General features: G+C 45.9%; 1 protein-coding gene across 1 annotated transcript in view; it reads right to left on the reverse strand.

The window, feature by feature from the left end:
* Positions 1 to 17500, reverse strand: part of LOC119572470 (chromatin-remodeling ATPase INO80-like) — a 225168-nt gene that overhangs the window by 200487 nt on the left and 7181 nt on the right. The window contains exons 12-24 of the mRNA XM_037919581.1: positions 17400 to 17500; positions 16777 to 16979; positions 16262 to 16353; positions 15826 to 15987; positions 15213 to 15411; positions 14827 to 14917; positions 14388 to 14657; positions 13915 to 14209; positions 8268 to 8435; positions 7271 to 7390; positions 5577 to 5698; positions 1445 to 1466; positions 955 to 1116 (exon numbers count right to left, since the gene is read on the reverse strand). The exon at positions 17400 to 17500 is cut by the window's right edge and continues 102 nt beyond it. Of these exons, the coding sequence (XP_037775509.1) occupies positions 955 to 1116; positions 1445 to 1466; positions 5577 to 5698; positions 7271 to 7390; positions 8268 to 8435; positions 13915 to 14209; positions 14388 to 14657; positions 14827 to 14917; positions 15213 to 15411; positions 15826 to 15987; positions 16262 to 16353; positions 16777 to 16979; positions 17400 to 17500 (2007 nt within the window). The remainder of the gene's footprint in view (positions 1 to 954; positions 1117 to 1444; positions 1467 to 5576; positions 5699 to 7270; positions 7391 to 8267; positions 8436 to 13914; positions 14210 to 14387; positions 14658 to 14826; positions 14918 to 15212; positions 15412 to 15825; positions 15988 to 16261; positions 16354 to 16776; positions 16980 to 17399) is intronic.

Consider the following 17500-nt stretch of genomic DNA (forward strand, 5'->3'; position numbering starts at 1 on the left):
GCGGACTCGATCGCTTAACCAGCATTAATTATACATGTTGCTTAAAGTGCATGTGAGGGAGCTAATGGTGACGGGAGGAAGTGGAGGGACAGAGGGATTGAAGGAGAGAGGGAGAGAGGGAGAGAGGGAGAGAGGGAGAGAGGAGAGGAGAGAGGAGGAGAGAAGGAGAGGAGAGAAGAGAGGAGAGGTAGGGAGAGATAGGAGGAAGGGGAGAAGGAAAGGGTCTATAAAACTAACCTCAACTCGACAACTTTCTCCAGCAAATCGACGATAAACCCTACCAGCAAAATTACCAACAAAAAAAAAACAACAACAAAGCAATATCCACCGGAAATCTTCGCCAACAAATCAATAACGAGCAACACCACCACCACCAAACCATAACACAACGCCAACCATACCACCTCTACTGTACACATTCAGCCATCAATGCCACACTCAACAACAAAAACGACATCACCACCAAACCATAAGACACCCCTGAGAAAACACCCACAATACCGACCTCCGACAAATTAAAAAAACAACAGCAACATCACCCCCCCCCCCAGCTCATCCGCAACACCACCTCACCCCTTAACCCACCCACAACACGCCCCTCACCCCCCATCCCAGTGATTTCCGACCAGGGTTCCGCTGACCATTACTTGGGATCCCGCGAGAAACTGCAAAATAATGATGTGCCGTTGCAAAATAACAGCGATCTGAATTCACAATTCATAATTCCTACTGAACAACACGTCACGAACACTTTCCAAACACCAGCATACTCGTACGCGTCCGTTAGTACAATGTATAATATACGCTGTACTACATAATACTATAAACAGGGACTCCTGGGGATATGAAAAAAACTACATGGGTTCTTCCAAGCTGTAAAAGTAGGGAATCACTGGCCCAACCCAAGCCCACCCCCACCCCTACCCCCACACCCCCAACACCCTCGACACTTACCTCCAACAAATCGATCATCTTGGTCATCTGCGAGTAGATGAGCACGCGGTGTCCCTCCGCCTTCAGCCGCGACAGGAGGGTGTCCAGGACGTACAGCTTGCCGGCGTCCATGATGAGGGAGTGCTTGTCTGCAGGGAGAGAGGGGCGAGGTGAGGCTGGCGACTAGTAGGTGGATGATGGCACGACTGGATGGGCGGGTGGATGAGGGTCAAGGAGGAGAGGCAGGGGGGGAATGGGAAGGAGGGAATGGGAGGGAGGGAGGGAGGGGGGGTGAGACGGAGGGACAGAATGAGAGGGAGAGAGAGGGGGGAGGGTAATATTAGAAGTGATAAAATGGAGATATAAAGGTGAAAGAGAAAAAAAGGTTATCAAAAATCTTTTATGCATATGGTGGAGAGAACCCCCCCCCCTCCCCAAAGCGTATCTATATCTATATATATAAGATATGAAAAGAGTAAATGATCGTCAATATACACGAAATCAGAACTACATAATGGTCAATGCATTCAACACTTGGAATAAAAATACACCAAAATTCTCATCAACCTTGCACGAACTCGAAAGCCATGCAAATTTTTGTAACATAAAACCCCAAGAGAGAATTAATTACAAGGGAAAGAAAGCGTAATTGCGCGTAAGAGGACAAAAGAAAATGCTCATTATAAAAGCAAGCGAATATTAATCGTCGGCCACGACAGTCCGGCTCACAAAAGAGGCCATAAAAGTGCAGGCAGTTAACCTAGTTATAGAGAATTTTTTTTCCTTTTCTGGGGGAGGGGGGGGGGGTAATAAAATCCAAATCTAAGGTGTTGGGGAAGAATGTAAATGGTGTACGCTTTACGACGTAATTTCCTAATTGCATAGCCATATATACACAAACACACACACACACACACACACACACACAAAATCAATCATCAAATCAAACACATACACGCATCTCCTTCACCCCCCCCCCCCCCACCATCACCACGGACACGGACACCAATCCCCACAAACAACCAGGCCATCCCTGTGACGTCATCATCAAACAAAAGACGAAGGGGAAGCGCCAATGAGCAATCACAGAGCACCGTATCGCAATCCAACCAAGTGATGTAGACACAATAATAAGTCCTACGTCACTTGATCCGTCTAATTGCATGGCTATTACGTAAATGACAGTTGTTGCCGGGATAAATGTTTTACCGTGCGTTTTTATCTTTGTGGCTGCGTCTTTTCTACTCTTCTTTTCCCTTCCCCCTCCTTCTTCTTCGCAATCTCTCAAATTTTGTAGCTGTCTGTCTTTATGTCTACCTTTCCTTTCTCATATTTATCTCCCTTCCCCTCTCCACTCACTTCCTTTATCTCTCCCTCCCTTCTTCTCTTCCTTTTTCCTCTCTCCTCTCCTCTCCTCTCTCTTTCTCTTCCTTTCCCTCCCTTCTTCTCTTCCTCTCTCTCTCCCTCTCCTCATTCACGTTACCAAGACTCCTTTCAGCACGCCGAAGCGTAACTTTGCAATATCTTTCAATGACTGTAATTGCGCGGTCCATTTATTGTAATTCCCTGTATAATGCGTGGGTGAAAAGGAAAATGATGAAAGGAAAAAAAGGCGACGAAAACGATTAGGAGGAAAAAAGAGGAAAAAAAGGGCAGATAAGAAAAGGAGGAGGGAGGAGAAAGAGGAGGAGAAGGAGGAGAGAGGAGGAGGAAAAGGAGGAGGAGGAGGAAGGAGGAAGGAGGAGGAGGAGGAAGAAAAAGGAGGGAGGAGGAGGAGAAAGAAGAAGGAGGAGGAAGAAAAAGAAGGAGGAGGAAGAGAAAGAGGAGGAGGAGGAGTAGGAGGAAAAAGAAGGAGCAGGAGGAGGAGGAAAGAAAAGAGGAGGAGGAGGAAAAGAAAAAGAAGGAGGAGGAGGAGGAAGAGAAAAAGGAGGAGAAGGAGAAAGGAGGAGGAGGAGAAAGGAGGAGGAGGAGGAGAAAGAAGGAGGAGGAAGAGGAAAATAAGATTAAGAATAATGGATGAGGATGAGGTTGATGAGGAGACGAAGAGAAGATAGAAGAGAAGAGAAGAGAAGAGACGAGAAGAGAGGAAAAGAAGAGAGGAAAAGGAGGAAGAAGGGAAAAATGAAGACGAAGAAGAAGTGGAAGGAACAGGAAGACGAAGACGAAAAAGAAAGAAAGAAAGAAAAACAGAGAAGGAGCAAAATGTAAAAGGCGAGAAAAAAAAGCAAGAAGCAGCAATAGCAAAAGATGACGAATACAAATAACAACCCAACAACAAGCCAAGACAAGCGCGTATGGCAACAACCTCCACCCCCCCCCCACCCCCACATAGACCTACTCAATCAACTTCATTTAATACACCATTGCCCCATCAGGCAACCGATAGGCTTACGTAACATGCGAAAATCTAGTCCGCGCGGGATTATTCCGTCGATAACAACACGGGCCCAGGGATAATACTCAACAGGAAAATAACACACGGGGGTCATTTCTGGCCGAACCCGTGCAATCACTGGCCGCGTCTACAGGATAATCACTGTGATTAAATGCTTGATCGAGGCTGTGATTGATAACGGTGTAACGGTGACGGCCAAGAAATTATACAGTCGTGTGGGGGGGGGGGGGCGAAGTTTGGATGTGTTTATCTATTATGGTCTATTAAGCAAAACCGACTCGATACACCACACTCTAACCTCCCCTTCCCCCCTCTTATCCTCGTTGCTCCCTCTCCCCGCTTCTATCTATCCTGCAAACTCCTGTATCTTACCCCCATTCCCCTACCCCATAAATCCCCTCTTTCCTCAACCTCTATCTTCCCGTATTTCCTCCCTCCCCCCACCCACTAAAAACCCTCTCCCTTCCCCTCTTTTCCGATAACACAATGAATAAAGGAAAAAAAAAAAGTCACTTTATGCCACCGTCACAGAACTCCAAATCCAGCGTAATTACACCAAAATACAATTTCTTATATTCTTTCACCGTATCTGCCTATCTACCTGTCCATCAATTTGGAATCCCCTCAACCCCCCCCCCCCAAAAAAAAAAAAAAAAAAAAAAAAAAATCCTAATCTCTAATTTATAGGCCGACAAAGATAGGTCTAGTCGTGGCTGGGGAAGAGGAAGGGGAAAGGGAGGGAGATGCTGAGAGAGAGAGAGAGAGAGAGAGAGAGAGAGAGAGAGAGAGAGAGAGAGAGAGAGAGAGAGAGAGAGAGAGAGAGAGAGAGAGAGAGAGAGAGAGAGATGGGGGGAGGGCTCTAAATGGACATTAGTTACAAGATGGGGTTGAGGAGGGGGCAAGGAGGGAAGAAGGAAGGAGGAGGACGAGAAGCAAGAAGTACCTAGCTCTCCTCTTCCTGTCTTTCCTCTGTATCCTCCCTCCTTCTCTACCCCCTCCTCTCCTCTCTCTCATCCACCACTTCAATAAGCGCAAACAAAACAGCTGTCCATATTTCTCTTACCGTCAAACAAAGCAACAAAATTACTGCTAAGTTACAACACAATACACGTTATCAAACACGCCATTTTTTGCACGCCTTAACCAGTCACGACAAATTATCAACATGCGAAAACTTAATAAATACATACGGACAATGCATTCAGGCTGCTTGTCTGTCTCTTGTCTGGCTGTCTGACACACAGACAGACTGACTGACTACCTATCTGTGTCATTCACTCACGCATACACACATGGTACATATGCACAGGCAGTTGCAGACTAAACGAAATATAAGAAACACATCCTTACCCCTTCTCGGACTTTCTCTCATAAAACAAACCCAAACAAACAAAAACAAACACACACACACACACACACACACACACACACACACACACACACACACACACACACACACACACAACACACACACACACACACACACACACACACACACACACACATGCACACACACATATACACACACACACACACACACACACACACACACACACACACACACACACACACACACACACACACAGGTGGTTCGATTGCAAGTCCAGCTCTCCTCACCGGCATGGCATCCCACCCACCTTTTCCCCTCCCCCCCCCTCCTCCTCCTCCTCCTCGCACCTCGCTGACATACGCCACTCATCGGGGAACACCACCAGGTAATTGTAATGGCCCTTTCTCATGTGAAGAGCGAGCGCCGGCGGTGATTTATCGGAAAGAGGGTGGGAGTGGGGTGGGAGTGGGGAAGGAAGGCGTTGGGGTAAGGGGGAGAGAGGATGGAAGAGAGGGAAAGAGGGTGGGAAGGTGGGTGAGAGGGAGGGAAGGTGGGTGAGAGGGAGGGAAGGAGGGTGGGAAGTGGAGGGGTAAGAGTGAGAGGAAGTCAGCGAAGGGAAATATCAAAAGTAGATACTCTGTGTAGGAAGATATTTTTATTTCCTTTTACACGAGGTCCAATTATATATTCTAAACGCATGTGCTTTCGCCCACTTTCAAAAAAATGCGTTAGCGGACTTTTTCCCAAGCAATTTTGTACCTGCAACATTTTTAACTTTGCCTGCAACCGGACGACCGTCCTATTATCGTGAAGTTTGTTTTCTTTTCTCACCTGGAATGACTGCTCCCTCCCTCCCTCTTTCCCCCTTTTATTTCCTCACCTATACTTCCGCCCACTTTCCCCTACCCCTCCCTCCACCTTCGGTTGATCTTCCTCCTGGAAGAGACTTGGCTCCACGCCAGCTCAGGGTAGCTCGCCCTCAGCCCGCCCACCTCCACCTGGGTGAGGCGACTCCGGCGCTCCTGCCACTCCACCGCCAGCTGCAGGAGACGAACGTGGGTCAGACGGATGAATAATGAGAGGGGCGGCTGGATAAAGGGGTAAGTGGATGAATAATGAGAGGGGCGCCTGGATAAAGGTATAAGTGGATGAATAATGAGAGAGGCGGCTGGATAAAGGAGTAAGTGGATGAATAATGAGAGGGGCGGCTGGATAAAGGTATAAGTGGATGAATAAAGGGAGGGGCGGTTGGATAAAATGGATGGCGGATGAATAACGGGAATGGCGATCGGATAAAGGGATGGGTGGATGAATAAAGGACGGATAGCTGGAATAAGGAAGGGAAAATGTTCGAAACAGGGAGAGAAAGGGAAAAAAAACGATACATGGATGAATAATGGGCGGTCCGATTATGGGATGAAAGACCGGAGAAACAGAGGGATGAGAGACGGTTGGAGGAAGCGACGGAGGAAAGGGAGGAATGGCTGGGAACTCGTCATACTATGAAGGCTGTACAAAGGAGTACAGATAAAATAACACTCAGTTGTGGATAATATGTAAACAGCTGGATGTATATATTAATAAATGAATCATGAATGAAAAAATATATAAATTACTACACTAATGGTAGGTTGAACAAGGAATACAAATGTATAAATCAATTGTAGAAATACATGAACTGACTACATGAATTCTGTATAGAAATGGATAGATAGACTCAAAGACAAACAACAGACAAAAACAAATACACAAAGAGATATGCAGATTGATAAAAAAAGACCTAACAACCGTATAAAATAAACATGAAGAGAATAAAGCCGATAAATAAGAATAGCAAAAAAATGAGACAGTAAAAGTACACAACGAAATTAATAATTAGGAAAAAAATGAAAGAGAATGTAAGAGGACATGAAGATGTGAAAAATAAATAAGAGAAGATAAAGGAAAAACACGATGAAAGAAAGGGAGAAGGAGAGAAAGGAATGAAAACATAACACACAAAGGCAGGAAAATGAAAGAGAAAGTAATAAGCACGAAGAAATGGATGACGATAGGAAGGAAGAAAGAGAAAAAGAACTTCCAATGAAAAAAATATGAAGGTAAAAGAAGAACATGAAGAAAAGAAAGAAACAAAAACTGAGAAAAACACAAAAACAAAGATCATCCTTCAATAAAAAAAAAATTGAAAAAGAAAAGAAAAGAACACGAATAAATAACCTAAAAAAAAAACACACATAGCAAGAAAACTAACAGACACCCATCTCCACAAAACAATAAAAAATACAAACAAACAAACAAACAGCTAACTAAAATTAAAAACTCCAGCCAACGACCTCCGGCAGCGCTCCCGACCCCGCCCTTACCTCCGGCAGCGCTCCCGACCCCGCCCTTACCTCCGGCAGCGCTCCCGACCCCGCCCTTACCTCCGGCAGCGCCCCCCCTCCCCTCGACCCCGCCCTTACCTCCGGCAGCGCTCCCGACCCCGCCCTTACCTCCGGCAGCGCTCCCGACCCCGCCCTTACCTCCGGCAGCGCTCCCGACCCCGCCCTTACCTCCGGCAGCGCTCCCGACCCCGCCCTTACCTCCGGCAGCGCTCCCGACCCCGCCCTTACCTCCGGCGAGCCGTAGAGAAGGCACTGCACGCCCTCCTCGCAGTCCGTCCGCGCCGCCCGCACCCGCCACCACGCGGCGCTCCGGTCGTGGCACACGATCTCCTTCTCCGCGCACTGGGCCTGCATTGGGGGGGAGGGGGGAAGAGAGGGGGGGAGGGATGGGGGAAGAAAGGGAAGAGGGACGGAGGGAAAGAGAGGGGAGGGTTGAGAGTGGGGGAAAGGAGGGGAGAGGGAAAGAAAGAAAGAGAGAGGGATAGAAAGGAAGAGGGAAAGAGGGGGAGAGGAGGGAAGAGGGCAAGATGAGGAAGGGAAAAAGGAAGAGAAGAATAAAGGGGAATGGAGCGGATACGGGAAGAGAAAGGAGGGAAGGGGGAGACGGGGATGGAAGGGGAAAACGGGGAGCGAGATGGAAGAAAGGGTATGGGAAAAGCGGGGAGGAAGGGAAAGAGGGAAGGGAAAGGGGTTGGAAGAAAGGGGGAGGGGGAAGAGAGGAAGGAGGGAAAGGGCGATGGGGAAAAGGGAGAAAGAAATGGGGAAAATTAGAATGAGAAGGGGGAAAAGGAGGTAGAGATAGGTAAAAAGTGGAAGGGAGGGGAAGGGAAAATAGAGAAGAAAGAGGAAAACAGTGGAGTGGAGGAGGGAAAAAGGAGATGGGAATAAAGAAGGGAGACAGGGAAAAGGAATGTATGTATTAGTAAAAACAATTTATTGCGTATTTTCATTAACTATTTTGCGTATCTTTTGACGCAGGGAATAGAATAATAGGTATTTCTATTTACATTCCAATGCAACAAAAAGCGCCTTCGTTATATCTCTTTTAATCATTACCTTACCAGAGCTTAGTATCACTGTATAACAAAATGGCACATAACCCCATACCATTAACAAAAACAAGACCCCCATAATTGTAATGAATAAACAAATAAACAAACAAATAAATAAATAATAAACAAATAGGATACTTCTCACATGACCAATGAATAAACAGGAGGCCCACCTTGGCGCACGTGTGCATGAGGAAGGGCGGCAGCAGCGTGGGCAGGCAGGGGCGCACCTCCTTCGGCCGCTCCACGTGAGGCACCTCCGGCAGAAGGTTCAGCTCCTCGCCGAGGCCTTCCGCGCCGTCGCCCAGCCCGCCGAGGCCGCCTAGGCCTCCGTGGTCCTTCTGGATGGGGGAGGGGGCGTTGGTCAAGTCGTGAAGTTAATACGGCGAGATGCACCAATAGAAAGGGTTAGCAACAATAGGAAATATGAGACTAATGTAGTTTTTTTCTCTTATTCTCTCTCCCTCTCTACGTACGCACACGCACGCACGCGCGCACACGCACACGCACACACACACACACACACACACGTACACACACACACACACGTACACACACACACACACACACAAAACACCCCCCCCCCCCACACACACACAAACACACACACACACACACACACACGCACACACACACACACACACGCACACACACACACACACACCAAATAAAGCACTTCTTTCCCCACCCCCAAACCTCTATCTCCCACCTAACCCTACCCTCCCTTCCCCTTCACCCCCTTTCCCTTCTATCCCCTCCTTCCCTTCCCACGCCCACTTCCCTTCCCTGCCCCCTCCCTCTTCCCTCGCCCTTCCCCTCCCCCTATATCGAAAACACACACACACAGACACACACACCTTTCGTCGATCAATTAATTATTCACGGCGCCAAAATCGCGCCCACCTCAAAAGCCCCGTAATCGTTAACCTGTCGCCATTCTTCATTAACGTCAGATAATAATGGTGGGTTTGGGATATGGGTGAATTTGACGACGGAGGGGAGGGGAGGAGGGAGGGGAGGGGAGGGGAGGAGGGAGGGGGAGGGGAGGGGAGGAGGGAGGGGGAAGGGAGGGAGAGAGGGTTTGACAGGTGTGCGTCTGTTTGTGATACTTCGGTTTGTTTGTTGAATTTTAATCTCTCTCTCTCTCCCCTCCTTCCTTCATCCTCCCTTTCTCTCCTCATTCCCTCTCCCTCCCTTTTCACTCTTCATTCCCTCTCCCTCCCTTTCTCTCCTCATTCCCTCTCCCTCCCTTTCTCTCCTCATTCCCTCTCCCTCCCTTTCCTCATTCCATCTCTCTCTTTTCTTCGCTCATTCCATCTATCTTATTTTCTTTCCTTATTCCCTCTCTGTGTCCCTTCCCCTCCTCATTCCCCTCTTAATTCCTCTTCTTTCCCTTCCTCTTCTCACTTTATCTCTCTCCCCCTCTCCTCATTTTCTCTCTCCTTCTCATATCCCCTAACTCTTCTTACTCTCCCCTCTCTCATTCTGCATCTCACTCCCTCTCTTCCCTTCTCCCTTCACACATTTACTCTCACTGTTTTCCACTCATCATTCCCCACCCTCTCCTTCCTCATTTCCTCCTTCATCTCCTCATCTCCCTATTTTCTCCTTTCCTCTATTTATTTCCTTCCCACACCTTCGTTTCCTCATTCTCCCATCTCCCTTCTTCTCTCCATACCCTCTATTTTCCATCCTCTCATCATTTCATATTTCCTTTCCTTACCCCATTAACTCTCCCTCCCTCCTTTTTTCATCTCATCACCCTTTCATTTCCCCTCTTTCTTCCTTTTCTCATTCCATCTCTTTTCCTTCTTCTCCTCATTTTCCTTCCACATTCCGTTCGTCTCCCCTCCTCTCGTCATTCCTTACTTCTCCCTTCTCATCCTCTTTCCCTCCCCTTTCATCACCCTCCCTTCCTCTTCTCCCCTCATCTCTTCCTTCCTCTCTCCATCCCCTCTTTTTCCCCACCTTTCTCTCCCAATTCCCTCTCTATCTCCTATTTTACCCCACCTCCCCCTTCCCCCATTTCTCTCTCTCTCCTCTTTCCCCCTTCTCCCCCACCATTTCCCCTTCCAATGCATACTCAGATGCAACTATGCCTACCTATATAGCCCCATCCCCCCCCCGTACAACCACCGCCACCGCCTCGCCACCCCCCTCCCCACCCCCACGTGCACGCCTCGCCACCCCGCGCACGTGCAGGAGCGGGCGGGCGGCGCGCGTGAATACACAAGGGCGCCTAACCAACCGAGACCCGTTGAGTACAGCCAACCAACCCATCGAGAAGCGAGAATTTAAAGTGAAAAAACGCATAATAAAAATTAGTGTATAAGTAACTTGAAGAAGAATGGAGAGGGAAAATAAGGAAAAATAGAAGGGGAAAAAAACAAAGAATAAATTGGAAAGAAAAGAAAAAAGAAAGAATAGAAAAAACAAATCGCAAAAAAATCCACACACACGCATAACAAGAAAAAAAAGAGTAGAAACAAAGAGAGAGAGAAAAGATGAGAAAAAGCAAAGGCGCCGAGATGCCCCCGCGTGCGCTGGCTCCAACATGCGTTATTCAAGCGAGCCGCCCCTGCATTAGTAAAGGATTGCCAGCCAGCCAGCCGGGGGCGTAGTGGGGGGACATGAGCGTCCGTGTGTGCGTATGGGGGCGCTTGAGTATGAGTTGTGTGTGTGTGTGTGTGTGTGTGTGTGTGTGTGTGTGTGTGTGTGTGAGTGTGTGTGAGTGTGTGTGAGTGTGTGTGTGTGTGAGTGTGTGTGTGTGTGAGTGTGTGTGTGTGTGAGTGTGTGTGTGTGTGAGTGTGTGTGTGTGTGAGTGTGTGTGTGTGTGAGAGTGTGTGAATGTGTGAGTGTGTGCGTGTGTATGTGTGTGCCCTAATGAGCGATGTAGGTTTAAATGTGCGTCCGCGAGGGAGTGCGTGCCGGCGTGCGACTGAACGTGTGTGTTCGTATGTGCGTGGGCGTGTTGGGCGTCTGTTTACTCGCGCCAGTCCGCGCGTAATTCAGCGTAAGTGCATACGCGTATTAGCTTGCACATGTGTGTGTTTGCTCTCGTTTGCGCGCTGAGAATACGTAATTAACCTTCTTTTGTCGTGTGATGCGATGTACGCCAGTGGAGGAGGAAGAGGAAGCGAGAGGATGGAAGGAGACAGAGACGGAGCAGAAGTTGTAGTAGTAGTGGTAGTGGGGGGGGGGTGGAGGAGGAGGAGGAGGAGGAGGAGGAGGAGGAGGAGGAGGAGGAGGAGGAGGAGGGGGGAGGAGGAGGAGGAGAGGAGGAGGAGTAAGAGGGGAGGGAGGGAGGGAGGGAGGGAGGAGGAGGGGGAGGGGGGGAGGAGGAGGAAGGGGGGGAGGGGGAGGGGAAGAAGAGAGGAGGAGGAGGAGGAGGAGGAGAGGAGGAGGAGGAGGAGAAGGAAGAAGGAAGAGGAGGAGGAGGAGGAGGAGGAGGAGGAGGAGGAGGAGGAGGAGGAGAAGAAGGAGGAGGAGGAGGAGGAAGAGGAGGAGAAGGAAGAGGAGAGAGAGAGGAGGAAAAGAGAGGAAGGAGAGGAGAAGAAGAAGAAGAAGAAGGAGAGAAAAGAAGGAGAGAAGGAAGAAGGAGGAGGAGGAGATGGAAGAGGAGGAGGAGGAGGAAAAGGAGGAGGAGGAGGAAGAGGAAGAAGAGGAAGAAGAAGAGGAAGAGAAGGAGGAGGAAGGAAGAGGAAGAGAAGGAGAAGGAGGAGGAAGAGGAGAAGGAAAAGGGACAGGAAAAGAAAAAAGAGAAGGAGAAAGAGGAGGAAAAGGAAAAAGAAAGGTAGCAATAGGAAAAAAGCAGTATAGAGAATGCAAAGCAGATGAGAAAAATATAAAATGAGAGAAAAAAAAAACAAAATCAGGAAGAAAAAGACGAAGATAGAAAGGTAGAAAGTAAAGAGGAGGAATAATCAGAGAACAAACAACTGTTAAAAACAAGTAATTCAAAAACAGATAAAGTGATGAATTGATAAAAGAACAATACCAAAGAAGATCATAAAAAAATACAATAAATAAAATAAAAACTTGGGAGACTAAAAGAACTCAGCCAATGTAAACCAGCGAAAATGAAGCGATATTAATAAAACGGACTAATATTGACACAATTTAACTGCCAAGGCTTTAATCAGCTCATTAACAAAAAACACGCATGGAGCACAGCTTGCGTTTGCCGGAAGTGGAAATGAAAGAGGAGGAGGAGGAGGAGGAGGAGGAGGAGGAGGAGGAGGAGGAGGAGGAGGAGGTGGAGGAGGAGGAGGAGGAGGAGGAGGAGGAGGAGGAGGAGGTAGAGAAGGCGGAGGAGGAGGTAGAGAAGGCGGAGGAGGAGGTAGAGAAGGCGGAGGAGGAGGTAGAGAAGGCGGAGGAGGAGGAGGGAGGGAAGGGAGGGAGGAGGGAAGAAGGAGAAATAAAGTAAAGGGAGGGAGGAGGGAGGAGGGAGGGAGGGAAGGGAGGAGGGAGGGAGGGAAGAAAATAACATTACTGATAAAGAAAATTTCAAGTGAAAGAGTATGACAAATTGAATAAAAATATGAAATTTTGAATATCAATAAAGAAGAAGAAGAAAAAAACAAGAAAAAAAGAGGTCGCACCTCCCTTCCCCTCCCCTCCATCAAGAACAATAGTTCCGCCAACATCAAATTGATCATGGCAAGTTACGCCACAATATAACGCGGCCACACACACAGGCCTCATTCCCCCCCTTCCCCTCCTTCTACAATAAGCAGCACACAATCCCTTCCTATACCCTTTCCTACCTCTTCTGCTTACCTCTCTCCTCTCTTTTGTTGCAATACTTTTACCTCCTTTTCTTTTACATCCTTTCTTTCCCTTCTTTACATTCTCTCTCCCCACACTTTTCTCTTCCTTTTCATTCCTTCTCCTATTTGCCTTTACTATCTTCCTCACTCTCTATCTTCCTGTTCTTCCTTCACTTCACTTCCCTCTTTCTTTTCTTTCTTCGCTCTTCCTTGTTCTTTTCCTTCTTTTCGTCCTTCTTTCTCCTCTCTTCTTTTTAGTCATTTATTTCCATCTAATCTGTTTTTATCCTCTTTATATGGGCTGAGAGAGAGAGAGAGAGAGAGAGAGAGAGAGAGAGAGGAGAAAGAGGAGAGAGAACAGAAAGAGGAGAGAGAAGAAAAGAGAAAGAGGAAAGAGAAGAGAAGAGAAGAGAGAGGAGGAAAGAGAGGAGAGAGAGAGAGAGAGAGAAAGAGAGAGAGAGAGAAGAGAGAGAAGAGGAGAGAGAGAGAGAAAGAGAGAGAGAGAGAAGAGAAGAGAGGAGAGAGAAGAGGAGAGAGAGAAGAGAAGAGGAGAGAGAGAGGAAAGAGAGAGAGAAGAGAAAGAGAGAGAGAGAGAGAGAAAGAGAGAGATGATAAAGAGAGAGAGGAGAAAGAGGAGAAGAAGGGAGGAGGAGAGAGAGAGAGAAAGAGAGAGAGAGAGAAAGAGGAGAGAGAGAAAGAGAGAGAAGAGAGAGAGAGAGAGAAAGAGTAGAGTAGAGAGAGAGAGAGAGAAGAGAGAGAGAGAGAGAGAGAGAGAGAGAGAGAGAGAGAGAAAGAGTGAGAGAAAGAAAAAGAGTGAGAGAAAGAAAAAGAGAGAGAAAAAAAAAGAGAGAGAAAGAGAGAGAGAGAGAGAAAGAAAGAGAAAGAGAGAGAGAGAGAGAGAAAAGAGGGAACCTGACAGATGCATAGTACATGGCATTACAATAACAAAATACCAATTAAAATCACATCAGCAATCAACTAAACCACTCGCACTCACAAACACACACACACACACCTGCACAACCCACCCCCTTTGTTCCTCTGAACTCACCTTGCTCCCGTGCTTCTTGGAGCCGTGTTTGGAACCCGCTCCCGATCTCCTGTGGGACGACTTGGAAGATGAGCCCCCGCCCGCCTTTTGAGGACTCCCAAGCTTAGCCAGGTGGGCTGGCTTGGGAGGTGAGGACAACTTCTCCCCAGCAGCAGGCTGAGAGGGGCTGGTGGAGTCATCCTTCGGGGTTACTTGCTCTGGGGTGTCGGTGGCCTTGCCCTCCTCACCTGTTGCTCCCGCTCCCTCTGTGGCTTCTGACAAGACCTCTATCAGCGGGGGTTTCACTTTCTTCGATCTGGGGAAGAGGGAAAAGGAACAGGAGAGATGCAGGTGCTCTATGAAAAGTGAATATCTAGAGATAGATAAGGGAATATATAGATAGAGGGACAGATATATAATAACAGAAATAAACAGAAAAAGAAAGGTTAATAATAGGCCTAAATAGACACACCGGCTATCATATAGACACGTACCTCATTATTCTGTGACTCATCGTCTCTGGCATATGGTGAATCACATGATCCGTGAAGGTATAAACCGAGGATGTGTTCGAGGTAAAGATGAGGTTGGAGAGCACTCTACTTGATGCTATTCTTGCCGGGCACAAATTGCTATCTACTATGAGGTGGTCCCTCCGCACGGGCATGAGGCCTGGACTTGATCGCTTGTCTTTTTCCTGCCAGGTGCTGCGGTGCTGGCGAATCTTCTCATACTGCATTGCTGCCAGCAGGAGGAGCCATCGCCTGTTGAAGAAAAATAGGAAAGACAAGCACCTTTTATTAAAAAACTGTATATATCTATTATGTTTACTTGTCAAATCTCCAAATTATATACTTTTTAAGAGCTGAAATAATCTTGCAATAAAGGTTTTGAAGTCTGGTAGAACCCCAACTTTTTCACAAATACACTTACTGAGTTAGCAAGTGATCTTTCTTGAAGGTCTGGACTTCACAGGGACTCAGATCAATGAACCGAAGAAATGAAAAACACCGGTTTGACTTCCCTGTTAAGAGTAAAATAAAATAAACAGTTCCATAAGTAAGGAAAATATATGCACAGTATATCTGTTGTGTAGACATATAAGTAAAAGACATTATAAAAAAAAGAGTAATGAGAACAGGTCTTGCAATACAAATCTATTTCATTAGAATATTTCAAGACATGGCCACACCAACAATTTCATTCACTTTAAAATCTCCCTTGTATATAAAAAAAAGGAACAATTACCTCACACAAAAACACAGGTAATGCACAAGAATTACAGTACCAACACTAATGTGGATAATAACACTACTAACCTTCCTCCTTCAAACTAGAATGCATATAGTGTGGATTGAACACTGACAGCTTGTTATAGAGCCAGTGGTGTTGACTGGGGTTGTCTCTGATGAGGCACACATCCCGGAACACCAACTTGGGCAAGTTGTAAGGCTCAGGCTGCATTGTGTAGGGGGAGCGCACTTCTCGTCTCTCTAGGAGTTCAGGGTGGTTGCACACCTATCGGGGAGGGAGTTTTGGGATTATTGGTCAATTTTATTTTGAGGCTTTTAACAGCTGATCATATTTGCTGGGTGGTATCTGTTGTTTACAACTATTGATAATGTTGTCCTGCACATAGTATTTGCTGTTACAATTAAAGTTGAGGTGTGGTGTATGTTGGCTTTAGAGAGTTATGTGTGTGACAGATACCGAGACTGAAGTGTAATGGTTGTTATTGGCAATGACAAGCTATGTGCAAAAAAAGTTATGATAGTGTTTTGTTCTATTGCTTCTCATTCATGTCTCAAAAAGAGAGACAGAAAGAGGTATGAATTACCATTCAACCTATGAATTATGCAGAAAAAATCTGAATACTAACAGTAATAACATCAAAAATAAGGATTAGCAATTCCTAATCCATTCCTTATTCACCTTCCTGAACTGCATGACCAGATTCATGAGTGACGAGGTGACTGATGTTTGCTGTGATGAGGGACCCATAGAAGAACGTAGGAGTTCGTCAATGCTGATTTTGTTCTTGAGGCCATTGTAGAGAAACTTCTGCCTTAGGGTAAGTGGGCAGTACATCATGATCTGCAGGAGAGTAAATTAGCAACAGAAATAGAATTAAAAATAATCTAGATGATTTTTAATACCTTATAACTGTTTAAATTCAAGATATAATCAGCTTGTAAAAATCATATTTCAGTTATGGTGTGTCAGTTACAGGGTGTAAATTAATTTCTTTGTCTATTTTCTAAAGATATTCATAAGGTGCAACACAGAAAAAGAAAAAAAGAATGGATTCTTTTTTATATATTATAGAAAAAAATCAGAATAAATATACAAATACGACAATCTGCTTTACCTCAATCTTGTCTGAAAGCTCATTCTCAACCTCTGTTTTTACTCTTCTCAACATGAATGGCTTGAGAATCATGTGGAGTCGATTCAAGTGCTCTGCAAAGAGGCCAAGTGGAAATATTAAATATAATTTACCTCAAAAAATTCTATATATTCTCTATAGGACAGCAAAATGTAGTGACATGGTTTCTGACCAAAAAAATTACTGTTCAAATTTGCCCAGGGGGAATAAACAAATTCTGATTACATAGATCGTGACTAGTTGTTTCTTAGGAATTTATAATATTCACTTACACAGTAACATTTCAAAACCCACAAACCCACAATACACATTATGTGCTTTCTTACTACTATTTCAGCCTTACACAAGTAAAAATATTCTTGCATAATGTTCATAACTAAAAATATGATTCCCATATACCTAGCATCAAATTTTTTTCATTCCAGTTCTCCAACATCTCCCATTATGACTCTCACTTTGATCGCACATCCCAAACCCAAACAAAATCCCAAACTCACTCTCGTCCACGTGTGTTTTGTTCTCTACGTGACCTTCAATGTCCTTGCTGAACCATTCATTGAACCACAGGTGAGAGTCGAACAGGGAAGGCATGATGAAGTGAAGGAGAGCCCACAGCTCTGCCATGCTGTTTTGGATGGGAGTTCCTGAGAGTAGCAGTCGGTTGCGGCAGCTGAAGCCCAGAAGGAGCTTCCATCTCTGGCTGTATGTTGAGCACAGCAAGAAATGCAAAAATTAATACTGAGTTGAGCACAGGAGGAAACCAAATATTCAAAGCTCAGACTAAATGGTAATTTTTCATAAGCTGAAGAAAAATCTAAATCTTTGATCAAACAAATCTAGTTTCAAAGACAACCAACCGTTAAAGACTTTCTATAGCTAATGGATTATGTCAAACTTGCTCTAGTTATGCAAACAGAATGATAATCAAGACAGCACTTTTAACTGTTAAAAAATCAAAATATCAAAACCATATATCTCCAATTACATTAATATGAACCTTAAATACAAATTCTAAAAAGTTCTTTACAGCATCAAAACAATGGATCTTTGTTATAATGAAATACATGTTATTCTCTGTACAAAGGCATGCATCATACAGATTACCAAGCCAAGAACACACCTGTTGATGCTCTTGATGGCCTGAGCCTCATCAAGGACCATGTAATTCCACTTGAGGCGGTTGAGGAACCTAAAGTCCTGGATGACGATCTGGTAGCTTGT

This window comes from Penaeus monodon, chromosome 4 (assembly GCF_015228065.2).
Source record: "Penaeus monodon isolate SGIC_2016 chromosome 4, NSTDA_Pmon_1, whole genome shotgun sequence".
In the NCBI taxonomy this organism is placed as follows: domain Eukaryota; kingdom Metazoa; phylum Arthropoda; class Malacostraca; order Decapoda; family Penaeidae; genus Penaeus; species Penaeus monodon.